The sequence below is a fragment of the Mastigoproctus giganteus genome, chromosome 12 (genome assembly GCF_048544385.1).
Source record: "Mastigoproctus giganteus isolate SK-2022 chromosome 12, ASM4854438v1, whole genome shotgun sequence".
NCBI lineage: Eukaryota > Metazoa > Arthropoda > Arachnida > Uropygi > Thelyphonidae > Mastigoproctus > Mastigoproctus giganteus.
The window spans coordinates 67,496,797-67,517,590 of record NC_143586.1 but is presented as its reverse complement, the minus strand read 5'-3'; the positions used below and the strand labels follow the sequence as shown (position 1 = coordinate 67,517,590).

Below are 20,794 nucleotides of genomic sequence, written 5' to 3'. Positions count from 1 at the left end.
TAATTAACAACCTATTCCCCAAAGATATATCAGATCTAGATTCACCTGAACAAATGCAAATACATCATGATAATGAAAAGTATGAAGGACCATCAGACATTGAACCCTTTTCACTCCTGGATTTGGGCTCTGCCGTGGCAAAGCTCAATGGTAAGAAAAGCCCCGGTATTGACTTCAATTGAGAACACAGTCATAGTTAAATTTTTTCCACACATTCTTTTAAATTTGATGAATAAATGTTTACTAGAAGGAATATTTCCTCGTCGATGAAAAATAGCTCTACTAAAGACACTGCACAAGCCTGAGAAATTAATATCAGATCCATGGATCTACAGACCTATTTCGCTTTTGGCAAACCTGGGGAAATTGTTTGAGCAAATGTTAGCCCCAAGAATCCAAAAAATGCTAGAAGATCATCAGTTATGTTCAGAAGCACAATACAGCTTCAAGAAAGGACGGTCGACTGAAGACGCTATAAATCTTCTGACCAACTATGATCTTACCATTGACTTATTGATTAATACGTACTCGCTGTGTTTGTGGACTTTCAGGGTGCATTTGACACTTTATGGTGGGAAAGTGCCCTTAGCAACTTGAGATCTGCAGAGTGTGATGCGTATATCTACAGTGTTATGCGATCGTACTGGGCTCAGATTTCAAGAGGATGCCCCCAAGGATCAGTGTTGGAACCTCTCCTCTGGAACACTGTGCTGGATCAATGGTTAATGCAGGAACACAAGGTATAAGGTAAGGTATAAGGTATGTTCATGTCAAACAGCACCTGGGATTTCTCCCAACTCCGCACGTGTTTTGCTGTATCGAGGACAGTACACTGTCAAGCCGTGCTGGATCAATGGTTAACGCAGGAACACAAGGTATAAGGTATGTTCATGTCAAACGGCACCTGGGATTTCTCCCAACTCCGCATGTGTTTCGCTGTATCGAGGACAGTACACTGTCAAGCCAGAGACTTGAAAGTGTGTGGGCCGTGTCTGTGAAGTGTGATATATTGTGCCCATTGTTTGACCGGCTTATTGGCTGCCAGGCCCCAATTGGGGCCTGACATTGCCCATACCCTGCCACATGGAGGCTAGCCGGGTGTATCCAGTATCACAACAAATTGCTCTGAAAAAAAAAATACGCATTTGACATTAGTGCTTAATGGGATTGCTGTTAAGAAATCGCTGGTTGGGGTTGAACGTTAAAGAGATATGTTAAAGGCCTAATAGGTCGGGCAAAATTTTATAGGTTATTAAATTTAGACACAGGGCACAGACACACACTGTTTTCATTTGTTTCTCCAAGTTCTGTTTTTGTTCATATCATAGGATGCATATAAACAAAAGTGTTTTGTTCATATGCATCCTATTAGCAAGATCTCAGAATTGTTTTCTCCCAAGTCCCTCCTCCTCCCAGATATAACTGATTACAGTTGGTAGTTCCTATATTCAGATATATACATAAATAAATCTATTGTCACAAACCCAGATATATACAAACAGAGAAGACCGTATCAATTCACTAGCAGTAGCTGATTCCCATTCCACTTAGCTAAGCTTTACTGTACAGAACTTTGAATGCAAGAAGTTCTGTTTTGACTTTAACTAGCTAACCCCAAACTTTTTGGCAAGTTAGCCTAGATTGCTGACTTTTTTCCCTCTCTTTGATGTTATGTAAATCAATTCAATTCAACTGACTTAAATAACAGTCTAATCAGTAATTCAATTTAGTAATTCTAAACTGAACTGGCTTGGCTACTGACTTGTAAACTTTTAATTAAGTCCATTTAGAAGCAATAAACTGAAACTGTTAATTTAATTCAGAATGTATCAGAGGGCATTCACCAAAGAATGGTTACCTGAATTTTTATTTACAAGGATGCAATTCATTTGCTAGAGATGGTTCCTTTGAATGCGTAATTTGCCTTATTTGTTTATTTCAAGTTGGCTATTTTCATGTGTCTCAATTCAGGTTAAAAATCAAGATATTATTAGCTTAGGCTAAAAATTAGCTCTCAGAGAGCAATAACAGATTGCTACACTTGTGAAAACATAATTCCCAGGTTTCCTCATCAATTTGTTTATGTGAGCACCCCTTGTTTACACTTATGAAAATGAAACTCCTGCATTCTTTGTTATTGGCACTAGAAATGTTTACATGAGCCGGAGCATGTCAACTATTCAAGCTGCTTCTAAGGCATACAACAGTAGTACACTGTCAGAATTGGGGAGAAAGACCACGCTAATTTTTTGTGGAGCAGTCAGGTACGGGACATGATACTGCCATGGGGGATGTCTGTGTGTGCGCGATGCAAGGAGTGTAAGGAAATCAGGCAACAACTCAGCATTGTTATGGGCCTATATGAGAGCTTGAAGGACAGGGTGGATGCCCTCAAAGGATTAAAAGTGAGAGGCCCATCAAGCTCTCAGCTGCCCACACCAATGCCAGAGCTTGCACTTGGTCATCACACGACACAGCGGCAGCCCCCAAGGTAGAATGCGCTGGTCCCAAAGGAACTAGTAGTTGTTGGTGACTCTATTGTCAGGGAAATGGGAAACATGCTTTGTAAAAAGGATAGGTGGAACAGGACCAGGGTATGTCTGCCAGGGGCAAAGGTTGATGACGTTGTAGAGCGGATATCATCATTTAAGGGCACAAAAGGTGATATAGTTGTACACGTTGGCACTAATGATATTAAGAGTAGGAGACCGGCAGAATTACTTAACAAGTACAGGTCACTGTTGAAAAAAAGCCGTGAATTATGGTTGAATTTGAAAGTGTCTGCAATTCTGCCCAGACACGATAGGAGGGAGTATATGATGATTTTTTTTTTTTTTTTTTTTGGTAGTAGTTGTTGGCACATCGGCTTCTGTGGCCATAATGCACCTCCCAAGGTTTTTGCAGTACTTTGATCTAAGCCCGAGGTGGGATTTGAACCCGCGACCTTTGGGTTGCTAGGTAGGCACTTTACCCACCTGGCTAGCCCAGTCGGCAGTATATGATGAGAGCCCTGTCGATCAATTCGGCCCTGGAAGGATTGTGCAAGGCTCAAGGGGTAGAATTTTTTTTCAGCCTGGTCTGTACTTGTTAACAGGAGAGACTGCTTCTACAGGGATGGGATACACTTAAATAGAAAGGGTGCAAGAATGTTTGCTGATGCTATCGAGGCAGTGTTAGGTGGGTCGGAAAACTGCTAGATTGGGGGGATACAAGGACTAATAGACTAACAGTAGCCACTGGCAGAGGTGAAAGTGATTCTTGCACTGCTTCTATTGGAATGAGCTGCAGCCTGGAAAATAAGATAGAGGATACTTCAGAGACTGCTGGGAATCATTGGGGTACAAATAAACACATAGGTTGTGTTAGGGTAGCTAAGAAAAAGAACAGGTGCATGTATACTTGCGTGTACACCAATGCTAGGAGTTTAGTAAATAAATTTGATGAATTTGAGGTATTGCTCAAAGCATCAAAGGCAGATATTGTGGGGATGTCAGAGACGTGGTGTCACACAGATATAAGGAATGCAGAACTGGAATTTGGGGAGTACAACGTCTACAGAAAGGATAGACAGGATAGGAAGGGAGGAGGGGTTATGCTATTAGTTAAAAAACACATAAAATCCAAGGAAGTGAAGCCAGTCGACATCGCTGGACAGTGCAGTGTCGAGTCAGTTTGGTGTGACATAAGCATTGGGAGATCAAAATTGAGAGTAGGAGTGTGCTATAGGCCTAATGACTCTGATGAGTATAATAAGAAACTGTACAGGGAAATAGAGTGGGCCAGTAAATCAGAGAGTCTTATAATGGGAGATTTTAATTTCCCAGATATTGACTGGAATTTGGGGGCTGGTCACTCACACACTAGCAAGGCTTTTGTGGATTTATTGGATGATTGTTTTCTACATCAGCAAGTTCGGGAGGCAACTAGAGGGAGTAATACTCTTGATTTGATTATCAGTAGTGATTCTTCATGCATTAAGAATCTGCAGATAAATGAACCACTAGGTGGCAGTGATCACAGTGTGCTGAAGTGGGATTTACTCAAAGAAGTAACTACCATTAGGGGTAAAGGGAAGGGTTATTGCTTTCGTAAAGGCGACTACGATGGACTGAGACAGTATTTAAATTCTATACAGTGGGAGCAACTGATGATGTTACCAACAGCAAATTCAAAATGGGAAGCATTCAAAGAACTTATCTCGGAAGCTACTAGGCTTTACATACCAACTAAGAAATATTATTCAAGGTTCAGGCCTAAGTGGATGTCAGATAAACTAATGAGACATATGGCAGAGAAGAAAAATGCATGGGATACATACAAATTAACACGTGACACAGAAGCCTATGATAGATACAAGTTGATCTGTAACCAAGTTACAAAGGAGGTTAGGCAGGCGAAGGCAGATTACGAGAAATCTTTGGCAAGGGATGCAAAGAAAAACAGCAAAGAGTTCTTTACTTATGTAAACTCTAGAACGAAGGGGATGAATCAGATTGGTCCACTTGATATCGATGGGTCAACTGTTGATGATCCTGCTCAGGTAGCTAACAAACTGAATGAATATTTTGCATCGACATTCACACGAGGAGTTATTCAGCGAGGGGAATGCCAGAGGTGTATTCAACTCTGGCAGTAAGCTAGAGAATCTTGTAATAACTGATAGTAAAGTGGAGGAGAAATTGTTGAAGATAAATACAAGAAAGGCACCTGGGGTGGATGGGATCTATCCAGTTATATTAAAGGAGGCAGCAAAGGAAGTAAGCAAACCCTTAGCCATAATTATGAGAGCTTCCTTGGACTCAGGGGAAGTACCCATGGACTGGAGATGTGCAAATGTGACCCCAATTCACAAAGGAGGATCAAAGGGCGACACAAGTAATTATAGACCTGTTAGTTTAACTTCTGTTCCTGGAAAATTAATGGAGGCACTGGTTAAAGAAGCACTGCAGGATCATTTAGACAAGACTTCAGTCATAGCTCAGACACAGCATGGTTTTGTTAAGGGGACGTCTTGCCTCACCAATTTGATTGGATACTATGATGCAGTGACAAAAGAACTGGATGCAGGGAATAACTTTGATATTATATACTTGGATCTTAGAAAGGCTTTTGATACTGTTGCGCATGGAAAACTGCTGCACAAATTGGAGCAGTGTGGCATTGGAGGCAAATTGCTGCTATGGATAAAGGGGTGGTTGAGGGGGAGAAGACAGAGAGTGGTAATCAATGGACACTGCTCATCGTGGACTAATGTTATTAGTGGAGTCCCTCAGGGTTCAGTATTGGGTCCATTATTGTTTTCTGTATTTATAAATGATATTGATGATATTATATCAAGCTTAATGTCCAAGTTTGCAGACGATACGAAGGTTGGCAGGGTTGTCAAGGACACTACTGACACTATGCTACTGCAACAGGATCTGGAAAGGTTGAGCAGATGAGCTGAGAGGTGACAAATGAAGTTTAACATTGACAAATGTAAAGTACTACATATGGGAAACAGCAACCCGAGAGCAACGTATAAACTCTGTGGTACTACACTGACAGTGGTAGAGAATGAAAGGGACCTGGGGGTGGTTGTGCAGGCAGATATGAAGTTTTCTGAGCAGTGCAGACGGGCTGCAAGAGTAGCTCATGGTGTATTGTCGATGATATATAGGAATTTTTCTAGCAGTGATAAGGAGGTGATTATTCCCTTGTATAAGGCAATGATCAGACCACCACCTAGGGTACTGTATACAGGTCTGGAGGCCTCATTTCAAGAAGGATGTAGAGATGCTGGAACGAGTACAGAGAAGGGCAACAAGATTAGTGAATGGAACAAAGGGGTGCTCTTACGAAGAAAGGCTTAAATTTTGCAAATTACAGTGTCTGGAGACCAGGCACCGGCGAGGTGATCTGATAGAGGTGTATAAAGCCTTGAATGGTTTGAGCATGCTCAATGCTGATGGGATTCTTCCTCTTGCTCAGAATAATCACCTGAGAGGGCATAAATTCAAATTGAGAAAAGACAGATGTAGGATAGACGTGAGGAAATTTGCCTTTAGCCAGTGGGTGGTTGGTTGGTGGAATAGACTTCCATCCCTTGTCGTGGAAGTTGATAGCCTAAATAAGTTTAAAGCTCAGCTGGACAGGTATTTTGAACGAACAGAGGGGTGAAGTGGAAGTGGTTATTTTTTATTTATTTATTTTTATTTTTTTTTATTTATTATTATTATTTTTTTTTTTTTGGCTGATGCTGCATAAGCTTGCTTTCTTGCATCAAATGCCTCTACTAATGCTAATGCTAATTTCAAATTCATATTTTTAATGATTACATGAATTAGGTTTAGTGAAAACATGTTATTTTATCTATGTATGACTAAACTTCATTAACAAAACAATTAATGATGCAGATTGAAAGGAATAGCAATATTTGAAGAATGCTAAAACTGATACTAATATGACTCTGGTAGATAGTTTTTTATTTACATTTAATGGCCTCTATTATGCTAACAAGTTATGTGCAACCATTGGACAGGTAAATAAAAAGATCTTGGTTTGAATCCCATCAGAGACTGGAGAAATTGTTAAAGCCTCTTCAATTGTGACTTATAGACTTGGCAGAGGGAGTAAAATTTTTTCCCCATGTATTATTCTAGATTTTCTGGATCCAACAACTTTGGTTCACAAAAATAATGTGAATATTAATTATTCAGTTTGCAGGTTATCCATGCTTGAATTTTCAATTTGTTTTTCTTTTAATTTTTGTTAATTGATGAATTTATTTGAAGACTTATTTGAAAACACAACTTTTCCAGTTATGCATTTTCAAACATATTTTTAAATTTTATTATTCATTTCAAGTAACAGAGAGTAAAAGATTATCAGTACATAAGTTTTGTTTATTTATTTTAATTACTATTACTTGACAAATCTGTTGACCGAGCTACACATTATCACGAGTACTTTGCCTCTTTATCCCCTCTCCCCATTACAAGTCTAGTTTAAAAATAAAAAAAAATATGTTTATGCTCTAGGATGACCATATAAAGTGAGAGCAGTTCACAAGCTAGAGGGAGAGAATATATAAAAAAATTACTGTGTTTAGTAGTCAAGTGAGCTTGAACCATAATCACTCAAAGTGTGTGTGCTTTAGTACCCTCATGCTTGACTACTCAATTCCAAGTAATGGAGGAAATTATGAATGCAACAAGCTGTTCAGTTCACTAAAACTACAATAAAGAGTAGTCACTCTTAAGATTTCCAACTAACATTTAATTATAAGGTTCCCCAAAATGGAAGAATTATTAAAACAGTTGATTAATAAAAATTATGTATAATAATTTAATATAATTTATTATATATGTATATGCAGCTATTTACCAAAAATTATTAAATACAAATTTTGTATGAATAGAGAATGTAGGTATTAAGTATCACTATATTGATATTGAAATAAACGTTTTGTCTAGTTTATCTGTCAAAAAATGTGACACCCCTAAAAGAAGGATAACAGTAATAAGGAATATATAGCAAAACCTTGATTTAAATGACTACATGGGGGAAAGATTTGTCTACTAAAGCTCAAATTTTCCCTTGTTCTACCTTTCCGACTTCTTCTCTTTGCTGACTCTGTGCTCTTTGGGTTATAGGTTGGGATTTTCCATTTCTGGAAATTATCAACACTCTCTGTCTTTGTTTACAACAGTGATTAATCAAGTAACTGGTCCTTCCCCCTGGCTAATCAACAACATGACAATGCAATGCTACATTACAGTAAAATACCCACACAGAACACAACGATTTGGCAATAGTTTTGCCACATAATATACTTGATAAGTTTGAGAGTTTCCATTCTGGTATTGTCTACAATAAATAAATAAATGTCTGCTAAACCTGAGTGTCCATTAAACATGAAAGAAATATATACAGTTGTGGAAGTTTCTAGAATGTTATGAAAAAAGTGATATTCTATGAAATTAAAAACATTAAATACTGTAATACTGCACTTGCTGCATGGAGTAGAAAAGCTTGAAATATTTGTGTCATATAGCAGCAGCAGAACATTCAAAGTCTGAAGGACCCTTGAGCATGATTGCTGGAGGTTCATACAAATCCTCACAGAAATTCAATCTTTTTTTCACACTACCTACTGGGTTAGTGTGAAAAAAATGTCAGGTTTTGGTTGGATATTGAAAACACGTTGGAATTCACTTCGGGCTTGGACTAGGTCAGGCCAAAATTTCATCAGACTGGGTAGAGTCAAATCATAAAATTTTGAATTGTGTATAATCCTTACTCCATACCCAAGCTAACATTATCTGCCATTGCTGGGCTGGGTTACTTGGCCTAATACTATTCATCTGTGGCTTCCCACCAGATGTTATTATATTAAAATTTAGCATTTTAATTGTTTGAAATATAAACCATTTATAAAAAACTTGCATTGGCTGGGTAGTGCACTAAGTGCAGGTAACTTGTATTGTAATCTCGAAAAAGTATATAATAAAATACTCTCAAGCAATCTTAAAACATTTGGAATCTACCAGTTAAGAGTCACTGAGTAGAGCTAAAAAAGAAAAAAAAAAAAAAAAAAACGTACCAGATTGCACACTCAGCATACATTGTAATATGCAAAGAAGATAAACAGAACTAAATAACAGCAGCTTTAGACCATTTATCAATAAATTTAGTAAATCCATATTTAAAATAGATAATGCTTAAATGAAAAACAAACTGAAATCCTCAATGTCAATAGTGGTTCTACCACACATTTGGAGTGATCTAGGCTTGAATAGCATAAATGACTGGATCTCATGGCCTCTTCAACTGGGACTCTAGTTGCAACCTGGAGGGAGGGATGTAGGGAGGGAGGGAGATATTCTGGATTTTTCAACCTGTGCAACATGCAAATCAGCCTGTGAGCATACTTTTGAACGGGCATGTTAAAGAACATATTGTGTCAACTGTAATGCCATAAAAGCTGGCAGAAAAATGTCTTAGTAGCAGATTGCAAAAGATTCTGAAGAACAACAACAGGGGAAGTGTGGGTTGGAACAAGGTCGGTGATGCAAGAGAAGTAAAAGAAAATAATGATAGTGAGCATAAAGCTAAGATAGTTATTTGCCTTATAGTGAGAAAATCTCCAAGTAAAGTGATATCCCTACTGAGAGATGGAATCTATGATGGGAATAAGTAAGTGAACTGTTATTTTCATGCTATATAAGCTATAAAGTGAATCCCAGGACATATATATGTGGGCCTGTGATTGGGCAGTACAGGCGGGCCTCGATTAATGCGATTAATTCGTCCCGCGAGCGCACCGCGCAAAACGGAAACGCGTTAATCGAATATCATAACTAATAGGAAAAATTATAATTGGTCCTTGACCTTCTGGAATGTGAATAAAGAATTTTAAAAATACCTTTTAAATAACTTTTTAACTGCATGCCATGTAAAAGATAATAAAAATTATAGAATTAAATGTTTATTGCTCAAAATATATAATGGAGAAACTAACTATTTGCTACAGAAATATTTGAACACAGTCGTTTGAACAGTTTTGGCTTTCGTTTTTTCATCATACAATTTCCGATAGCCGACAACAAGCTTCTCTAGGCCCTGGCGAAATAACATGCTTCTTTCGATGTTAGGATCAACATCCATTACCTTTTGTTTATGGTTCTCTGCGATACGAAAGATTTCGCTTAGTTCTTTTACCGTTATCTCCTTTGAGGTAACATTTTCATCTGGCTCACACTCTTTTTCTTCAGCTTCTTCGTGCGCACGCTGTTGTTCTATTTGAAGGAGATCATTGTCACTTAGCTGTTCTAAATGCGAATTCAGTGATTCTCGAACGTTAGCCGCATCCAAGCCTTTGAAACCAAGGTCATTACCAATATTAGTTATGTCTTCAATAACTTTTTGAACTGCATCTTTGAAGCAAGTAAAATCGTTTGCGCGGGGTAAAAGATGCTTCCAAACTGCTCTCATATTGCTGGCTGTCACTTCTTCCCATGCTGCATGAATGTTTTCAATGGCCAATCGTATGTTATATTTTTTCCAAAATTCTGGTACAGAAATTGCATTATCTCCTGTTAGAGCTTCAAGTGCCTGTGCAAAGGTTCTGCGGAGATAGTAAGCCTTGAAAGTTGCAATTGTCCCCTGGTCCATGGGTTGCAATAACGAAGTCGTATTCGCCGGTAAAAAAACAACTTTCACATTTTCATTTAAGTCACCAAGTGCAGAAGGATGTCCAGGTGCATTATCTAAAAGCAACAGAGCTTTAAAAGTAAGATTATTTTTCTTGCAATAGGCTTCAACTGTTGGACAGAAATAAGATGTAAACCAGTCTTCAAATAGGGCTTTGGTCATCCATGCTTTTTTATTTGAACGAAAAATGACTGGAAGAGTGCGATGGCTGTATCCTTTTAAAGCCCTAGGATTTTGTGCACGGTACACAAGCATGGGCTTCAATTTAAAATCACCTTCAGCGTTACCTCCTAATAAAAGTGTTAGTCGATCTTTTGAGACTTTATACCCAGGTTGTGATGCTTCATTTGCAGCCAAATAAGTTTTAGTTGGCATCCGTTTCCAAAATACGCCCGTTCCGTCTACATTAAATATTTGCCGATCGTCGTATTCAGCATCCTGAATGATTTTTTGCAATTCTGCAGGAAATTTGGCTGCAGCATCTTCATCAGCACTAGCAGCTTCCCCTGTTACTTTAACATTATGCAGTCGTGCTCGATTTTTGAAACGTCCAAACCACCCTGAACTAGTGACAAACAATTCAGTCTCCCCTTGATATTTTGTTTCTTTGAGCTTAGTAAAAAGGTTAATAGCTTTGCTCTGAATATTGTCCTTAGATAATGGAATTCTTTTTTGATTGCAATCTTCTATCCAAATTGATAAAAGGCTTTCCATTTCAATCATTATTAGAGTTCTGTTTCTGGTATTTTGTAAGACAAAAGAAGATGATGAAACTTTACCTTTCTCTTTATATTCGTTCTTACGGCTCAAGATAGTTCGTACGGTAGACTCACTGTATCCTAGATCTCTTACGATTTTCGCATGGTTTGCACCACGTTCATGTTTTTTAATAACTTCAAGGTTATCAGCTAAAGTAATAACTTTTCGTTTTTTTTTATTACAATCACGTTGTTTTTCACTCTTTCTTTTATCCATAATTAACAGGGGTAGAAAATTAGAATTTTTAAATACGTCTGCACGTGACTTTATTAGGTGGAGACAAACAAGTAACATGTCTACTTAGTTGATGGAACACACTGAGGCGGGAAGCAGACAAACGCTTGTTTATTGGCAGTCAGACATTTAGTGCGCGATTCGAATCTTTTTCAACTATCAGAAATAAAAGATCGCGTTAACTGGAAATTTGCATCGCGTAAAGTAAAAAGTGGTATCATTTTTTCCAATCGCGGTAACTGAAAACCGTGTTAAGCGAGGCCTGCCTGTATAGTTAAAAAGGGGTCTGGCAGCAAAAATGGAACTTGTAAGAAATATATAAGTGAGTGTACTAGAACTATGGTACTTTTATGTTTATATATATATATATATATGCATATATCAGGGCTCTTGTATCCTTGGGTAATAGACAGAGTGCCTTAGGTAAATGTGATGTTAAGAGCAAAACGATTAAAGCCAAGTTTACACAAAGGGGGATTATACCCTAAATTAAGGTGGAACAGCTAAGAAATTCATTACGAAAAGTGGAAAGTTATATCTGGCATCTGAGCATAACCCAATGAATTTGTGTTCATTAAAAGAGCAAGGTAGAGTCGCGATAAACGTTAGGGAGAGCAAAGACAGTTAATGTTTTGTAGAAGGGAAATTTTATGTAAATTAGGAAACCATACACTTATAGAATGATTTCCATACAGAAGATAGAAATCAAAGTAGATCACGAGAAGGAAAGAAACTTGTAACATACACCAAGCCAATATCTTATGGGTATTTAGAAATAGGCTAAGTGGTTCTTTCACTGAATTGAATTAGAATGGCTTCAAGAATAGAAGGTACCCAAAATGTTAGAATGAATTATATATATACTAAGTAAGGTAGCCCTGATCTATTATAGGGCAAGAATAAATAGTGGAATTTGATAAATTATACCTATGTTGTTAACCAAGGGGAGGTAAACCCATTGTTATGACCAGATTAGTATCTGCTGGTATAGTGTTTGAACTGTTTTCAATTTGAGAAGAAGAAATTATAGATATTATACATTATGAAATCTATAACATGTATTATAGTGTACTTGTATATATATTAACATGTATTAAAACTGTTTCAAAGATAATATAATTGTCTGTAATTATTCAGAGACTCAGACACTGCCTTGCTGACATAATTAGGTTCTATCAGGACCGGGGAAAATCTCAATGCACTCTGGACCGGGAAATTTCTGATTTAGATACTTATTAAACAGTCAGGTAGCGTAAGTGGGTATCAGAGGATTGGGGTACTTACCTTTATTACTAATTACCTCATATAATTGAGTAAATAAATCAATAGTAATACAACAAAAAGACCTCCCCCCAACAATTGGCAAAAGTACATTCTCCATAAAACCCCCATACAATTTCAGGAAATCTTCCAAGATAACCATAACAGTTGCTAGAAACTAAAAAATTTCTTACACAATTAATTATGTAAATAATTGGTTTAACTGGAAGCTCTAGACATACTAAAATCACCAAAGCTGAGCAAAGAATTAGCTAATACACCAATGCACTGTGCCAACTAAGGACATAACAAATCAGTGTATTTATTCTCCAAAACCATCTTTAAAGTATGATTCAGTAAGTAAAAATCCTGTAGGATAAAGAGAAATCAATGCTACCGCAAAAAACAAAACAGCAAAGAAACATGAGTAAAGAATAGAAGGTAAAGCCTGTTCTCATTGCAAAAATCATATTGATAATGAGCTACAAGCTTCTTTACATCTTTTGACCATTACAACACTAAAGAATGTCCTAAATTTTATTATGATTCAAACCTTGAAGCCTTGAATGGTTTGAATCATAATAAATCATAATAAATAGGTCATTTCATTTTACATTAAAATGATTTTATAAATTCTTTAAATCAAATAAAAATTCAAATTATTTATAAATTGTTCAAATAAAATACCTGCAATCCTTTTAATGTTTGAAATAGTTCTGTAGTTTTAGTAACAATTTCTTGAACTGTTTCTTGTCCAACTCGGCACAGTAATGCCATGTTGAAATCTCTGTGTGGTTGGGCAGGTTGCGAACCTGGTCCTCCAGTGCCTCCACTAGTGTCAATTCCACTTTGCCCATCAACAACACCACCAGGTATCATCGGCTGAGCAGTTGAGCCCATGGTACCAATAACAAGCCCTTGAGTTGTTGGATATTGCTGGTGAGGAGGTAAATGGGGCTGTCCAGTATGTGCTTGTTGAAAGGGTGATGTCATATTTTGGCCAAATAAGTAACACCTGAAATGTACACATCTTTTTAATACCTTAAAAATTACACTAAACTCATTAAATAATAATGAAAAATAAAGTACCTGTAATCAGGCTAATATTAATGCACAACCTAGTAATGTATTAATGCTAATAAAATTAGCTAAATATGGAGTATGTTTTCTGCTATATTTAAAAGAATTTAATTCAAGGAATATCAGGAAAAGTTTTACTTTTGGCAACTCAGATGAGTGCCAGCTACAAAAAAATCAAAATGCTTCTCAACTGTGCATATATATTCCCAATTCACAAAGGGGAATCAGGGGATGATATAAGCAATTACAAAATGGTAAACTTGACTTCTGTTGTAGGGAAAATTATGGAGTCACTGGTTAAAGAATTAATGCACAACCACGTAGAGAGGAATGCAGTCAGAGCATGGATTTGTTAAAAGAGTGATAGTGTCTGACCAATGTCTTTATTACAACAACACAGTATGTTGTCATAATAAAGAAATTCAATGTAAAGAATAATTTTGACATCATATAGTTAGATTTTAGAAAGTTTTTGATGCTGTTCTGCATAAAATACTGTATACAAATGGGAACAGTGTGACATTAGGGACAAGTTGCTGCTACAGATAAAGAGATGGTTAACTGGAAGAAGAAAGAGTAGTTATCAATGGGAACTCCACTTCTTGAACTAATGTAATTAGTGGAGTTCCCCATGATTCAGTGCTGTGCAGATGATACAAAGGTTGGTAAGGTGGTTAATGATAGTAATCAGGGTATGCTGTTGCAACAAGATCTAGAAAAATTAGGTAGATGGACTGAGGATTAGCATTTGAAGTTTAACAGTGATAAATGCAAGGAACTACGTATGAGAAGCAGTAACCCAGAATAACACACCAACTGTGTGGTACCCATACTCAGAATAGTAAAGAATAAAAAAGATCAGGGTGTAACTCTGCAGTCAGACACGAAGTTCTCTGAGCAGTGCAAAGGGCTGCTAAAACAACTCATGGGGTTCTGTCAATGATGGAATTACTTAGCAAGTACAGGTCAATGTTGAAAAAAAAAAAAAAGCCTGAGTTAAGGTTAAATTTGAAAGTGTCTGCAATTCTGCCCAGACACGATAGGAGAGACTATATGATGAGAGCCCTGTCAATCAATTCGGCCCTGGAGAGACTGTGCAAGCCTCAAGGAGTAGAATTTTTCTCAACCTGGTCTGTGCTTGTTAACAGGAGAGACTGTTTCTACAGGGATGAGATACACTTAAATAGAAAGGATGCAAGAATATTTGCTGATGCTATCGAGGCAGTTTTAAGTGGGTCAGAAAACTGCTAGCTTAGGGTGATACATGGACTAATAGAGTAACAGTAGCCACTGGCAGAGATGAAAGTGATTCTTGCACTGCTTCTATTAGAATGAGCAGGAGGCTGGAAAACAAGGTGCGAGGGATTTCAGAGACTGCTGGAAGTCATCATGGAACAAATAAATAAATGGGCTGTGTTAGGGTAGCTAAGAATAGGAACAGGTGTATGTATACTTGCATGAACCCCAATGCTAGGAGTTTGGTAAATAAATTTGATGAATTTGAGGTGTTGGTCGGAGCATCAAAGGAAGATTTTGTTGGAATATCAGTGATGTTGTGTCACACAGATATAAGGAATGCAGAATTGGAATTTGGGGAGTACAATGTGTACAGGAAGGATAGACAGGATAGGAAAGGAAGAGGGTTTATGCTATTAGTTAAGGAACAAAATCTAAGGAAGTGCAACCAGTTGACACAAGTGGACAGTGGAGTGTCGAGTCAGTTTGGTGTGACATAAGCACTGGGAAAGCAAAATTGAGAGGAGTGTGTTATAGGCCAAAATGACTCTGATGAGTAACATTATACTCTTCAGTTGTTCATTATACTCTGATGAGTATAATGAACAACTGAAGAGAGAAATAGAGTGGGCAAGTAAATAAGATTGTCTTATAATGGGGGATTTTAATTCCCAGATATTGACTGGAACTTGTGGGTTAGTCACTCACACACTAGCAAGGACTTTGTGGATTTATTGGATGATTGTTTTCCACAGTAGCATGTTCGGGAGGCAACTAGAGGGAGTAACACTCTTGATCTCATTATCAGTAGCGATTCTTCATGCATTAAGAATCTGCAAATAAAGGTACCACTAGGTGACAGTGATCACAGTGTGCTGATGTGAGATTTACTCAAAGAGGTAACTACCATCAGTGCTAAAGGGAAGGGTTTTTGCTTTCGTAAAGGTGCCTACAGTGGTCTGAAACAGTTTTTAAATTCTATACAGTGGGACCAACTGATGATGTAGCCAACAGCAAATTCTAAATGGGAAGCATTCAAAGAATTAATCTTAGAAGCTACTAGGCTTTTCATACCAACTAAGAAATATTGTTCAAGGTTTAGGCCCAAATGGATGTCAGATGAACTAATGAGACTCGTGGCAGAGAAGAAGAATGTATGGGATGCATATAAATTATCAGGCGACACAGAAGCCTATGGTAGATATAAGCTAGTCTGTAATCAAGTCACAAAGGAGGTTAGGCAAGCAAAGGGCAGATTAGGAGAAATCTTTGCTGAAGGATGCAAAGAAAAACAGCAAAGACTCCTTTACTAATATAAATTCTAAAAGGAAGGGGATGAATCAGATTGGTCAGCTGGATATCGATGTAGATAGGGCTCACAATACCGGTCAAAATCTTAATACTGGTATTTCGGTATTTTTAATTTATAAAATTGGGATACCAGTATTCCAAAAAAAAACATTTTTCGCAATAAGTTTTGATGAAAATTAGGTGCAATAAAGTAAAGAAAAAACAAGTAATTACTTGAATTCACGTTTTAAATCAAACTTTTATTACAATGATAAATATTCTAGCAAAAATTATTAATTTTATTATTATTATTAGCTACATGGTGCAAGGAAGCCTGAGGCTTATGCTGCACCAGCGAAAAAAAAATTCAGGAGTTACCCTGAGAGAGAGAGCGCCAAAAGTCGAAGGGAATCACCAAGAAAGAGAATGATGATATCCAGCTCTGGGTGTGCCAAGCCCATATTCACAATGTGAAAAAAAAATAAGCATCCATGCTACATGTCCGAATAAAGTGAGCTCTTAAGAAACTCAATAGCGATATTGTTTAAACTGGATATAATTTTGGTGCATATTTAATTAATATGTACCAAAATATGTAAAAAAAATAAAAAATATTTCCTTTTTTGACTTTTTATGGCATTATATCCGTATTAACGAAAGAAAGGGACTGACGGTTAAGCTTGGTGAGGAAACCAAATCTAAGTTGTGGGGGGGGATTAGTTATTAATTTTTATTTCCCTGTACCTTAGTATCGCTGTCAGTAGCCATTGTTATGGTTTTCGTACAGCAGCTCCCCTCAAGCACTAAGCCCACAAGCTACCTGACTGCATTAAAAAATGAGAATTTCCAGGAGCTGAGGGATATCCCCCCCCCCCACACACAGGAGTATACAGCAATACCTCGCTTAGCACAGCTTCAAACAGCACGGATTTCAATTAAGTTTAAGTCAAAATTTTACCATATATATTAAAACTCATTCAATAGCCTAGACGCACTCTACATACATGCTGTGTTGTTGTAGCCTAGGTATGCATACATATATGCTGCAGTGCCAACTCTACTGTCTCACATGCACATGTGCCATTGCACGTGGGGAGTCAGCACATTGCCGCTGATTCCCCACAGGCAGTCAGCGGCAACGTGCAACAGTGTTCAGATTCTTAATTCCATCCTGACGAGACGACGTGATAGCTTTCAAACTTTTCATTTCACAATTTATTTTTTACCCCTTTAAATACGATTGAAAATATATTTGCATCTCTTGACTAGAAATCACTGCCAACAACATGCATTCTGTTTAGCAGCATGTTTTGCCCCATTTGGCAAATGATTTCACTGGTTTTGAATCACAAATTCAGACAATTGCCGAAGACACTGTGAAGATCAGAAAAGACTCTGGATTCGAAACTTTGGACACTGCAAATGACTTAGATGATGCAACTCTTCACAAAACTGACAAGCAAACTGCATATGAAGAAAAGGAAAACAATTCTGAAGTGGCACCAAAAGAATTTTCAACAGAAGAATTGGAGAAAGTTTTTTGGGCGAGGGGGTTGACATAGCCTGCGAAGCGATTATGAATGGAGATCCGGATGTCAAACATAGCATCAAGATACGGCAAATTTTACAAGATGGGATTTGATGCTACAAAGACTCGTATGCCGAGAAAAAGAAGAGACTACTTCACCAGACTTTATTAATGAAATACTTAAATAAACAATAAAGCTTTTATCTCATCTCTCATGATGTTACCTTTTCATTAATAAAATTTTTGCAATATTTTTAATTTCAAATCCTTTTAATTGGCTATCAAGTGCAAATTGTTTATAGATTATAATTTGTTTATAGACTTTCTCTGGTACATATTCAATTAAAACCCATTATAATTACAGCAAACCCCCGCTATTCGCGGTATCTGTATTCGCGGTTTCGCGTATTCGCAATCGCCGATTTAATATAAAATGAAACCTAAAAATTGTGAATTTTAAAGCGCCGTGAATATTTTCCGCCATAAAAAAACATGGGCGTGGCTAAAATTATCTTTCCCGGTCAAAACAGCGCTCAGTGGGTGGGGGAGAGGGGTGACAAAATCGCGAGTGTGAATGTTTCTTGCTAATCCTTGTTCAATATGTGTTATGCGCTTGTTATGGAAGGTTTCGTCGTTTACTTTTAATTTATCAATTTATAAATTGATATGCTTACAAAAGTGATAAATCTACCGTTTTGCAGTGTAAAACAGACTTTTTCGAGTGTGTTAACGGAAGAAAGTGACTTTATTGTGGACAAGTTCTTTCTAACCCCTACAAAAATATGACTACGAATAACAAGAGAAATGTGAAAATATCAAAGAAGGTGATGACATTAGCGAATAAAATTGAGTTATTAGATAAAATTTCTAATGGTGAAAGTGTCTCCTCAGTGGCAAAATATTATAAAATCAATGAGTCAACGGTACGATCAATCAAAAAATCGGAAGAAAAAATGCGCCGTAGTGTCCGTGAAAACGCGCTAATTGCTTCAAAAATTTGCTCTGTAACTCGTGATGTTAAATTAGAAAAAATGGAAAAAGCTTTAAATCTGTGGATAGAAGACCGAACTCAAAATAAAATTCCGTTAAATTCACTCATCATTCGTGAAAACGCAAAACTCCTTATCAACGCTTTAGCGAAACTGGTGATAGCACTGGCGGGATAGGTTTTTTAGCTAGCAAAGACGCTGGTTTGAAATTTCTAATAAATATTACATTTAATATTAAATTGTTTCTTATTTTCATTTCGATGGCATATGCTTGCAATTCACTATGTACTGTCTATGTACATAGTCATATTATGAAGGTACATATAATACATACATAGACAAAATTTTAGACTAGTTTTTCTTATATATTTCATACTTTGGAACGGAACCCCTTTATTACTATGGGAGCCATAACTCAGTATTCGCGTTTTCGGTATTCGCGGCATTTCTCAGGAACGTAACCCCCGCAAATAGCGGGGGTTTACTGTATACCTCAATCAGTACGGCTTCACATAACACGGAACAGTTTCAGTACCAATGCTGGTTTACAGTGTATCTGGAGTTTGAGTAAAAGTATGTGGCAGTTATTTATGCATGTTTACTGATTACTAAACAGAAGTCCATTTGTTTCTATCACATAAAGATTTTTCACACTTCATTAACAAAATATTACCTAAGTATTATATGCAAATCTGTACATAACTATAGTTTCTGCAATGGTTTACAAGTTTTATACTCCTATATTCTCAGACATTATTCTATATATTCTCAGCATGCTCAAACAGGGTTAAATTTGTCTGAGCATGCAGTCGTTTCTACAGTCCACTCAACCACACAGCCTATACAAGGTGTCTCAAAAATACACGGCATAACTTCAGGAATGAGTTCCTCATATGTAGACAAAAATATTTTATATCAACATAGTGAGGAAATGCTTGGTTTCCGAGTTTTGAGGGTCTGTCTATGACACTTAACACATCACCTTATAGTAATTGTTCAAAATGTCTGCCTTCTGCCTGAATACCACTGGCAGAACATTACTCGCACAGGGTAATCTGCTGGTGACAAGGCCTGTACCCATTGCAGATGTTAAGGATACAGTTGGTGTTCTCGCAACACTCTCCAAATAGTCAAACATTGAACAGCCAGTTGCATTGCTATTCTGCATGTGCTGATTCCAGGAGTGGCATGCACAACATCCAAAATCTCCTCCTCCTCTACTTCAAGAGTTGTAGATCTTGATCGTCCTCTGTCAGCAGCACAAGGTGTAAAGGTCCCATGTTCACAAAGGCAGCGATGGATACCTTCAAACGTTTTCCTGTCTGGACATCTTCGTTCTGGGAACCCTTCATGGTACAAACGACATGCCTCCAGAGCATTGCTGTCCGCCAAACCGTACATAAAGTGCATATCCGCTTGCTCCTGATTTGAGTACATGGTCAGAATGGGAAACCACCAGATTCTATCAGTACCTTGTGATGAAGGAAATCACCTGCGGGAGATAAGACATTCCGGTTAATAACTCAGAAACCAAGCATTTCCGGAACTATGTTGATATAAAATATTTTTATTGTCTACATATGAGGAACTCATTCCTGAAGTTATGCTGTGTATTTTTGAGATACCCTGTACAAGTGGCACATCCCTTATGCAGTCACAGTGCTCCTGTAAAAACCGTCGTGAGCTCTCAATGTGTGTTAGTTTTCTTTTAGTTATGGCAACCAGAAAGTGTATAAACAGTCGCGACATATTTTGTTACATATGTGGTTGTTTTGTTCATGTAAAACAGAGGCGAAATATTACCGATTTTGTAAAAAAATCGTATTATGCATACTTTGACATAAAACTAGGCGATCAGGGAAAATCGTGGGCACTGCATAAAGTATGCCATACATGTATCGAACATCTTAGAAAATGGATTTAAGGAAAAAAGGTGTGCTTACCATTTGCTATTCCTATGGTGTAGCATGAGCCAGTAAGCCATGCCAAACGTTACTTTTGTGTATGTGATGTTAAAGGTTACAATTAAAAAAATAAAAAGGACATCAAATATCCAGATTACCGTCAGCCATAATACTGGTTCCGCATGGACCTGATCTGCCTGTAAAACCTCCACCAGAAACTTTGGAGTCCACATCACCTTCCACTGAAGCAGATGCTAAAGCAGTTAGTGAAGAGGAATGTTTTCAACCAGAAAATATTTTAATGCCACAGCAATTCACGC

At 37.4% G+C, this 20,794-nt stretch overlaps 1 protein-coding gene across 1 annotated transcript in view; it reads right to left on the bottom strand.

Moving 5' to 3' along the window:
* The window catches only part of MED30 (Mediator complex subunit 30), an 81,508-nt gene that overhangs the window by 34,347 nt on the left and 26,367 nt on the right, over positions 1 to 20,794 (bottom strand). The window contains exon 2 of the mRNA XM_090385791.1: positions 13,135 to 13,462. Coding sequence (XP_090241917.1) covers positions 13,135 to 13,440 — 306 coding nt within the window. The 5' untranslated portion in view covers positions 13,441 to 13,462. The remainder of the gene's footprint in view (positions 1 to 13,134; positions 13,463 to 20,794) is intronic.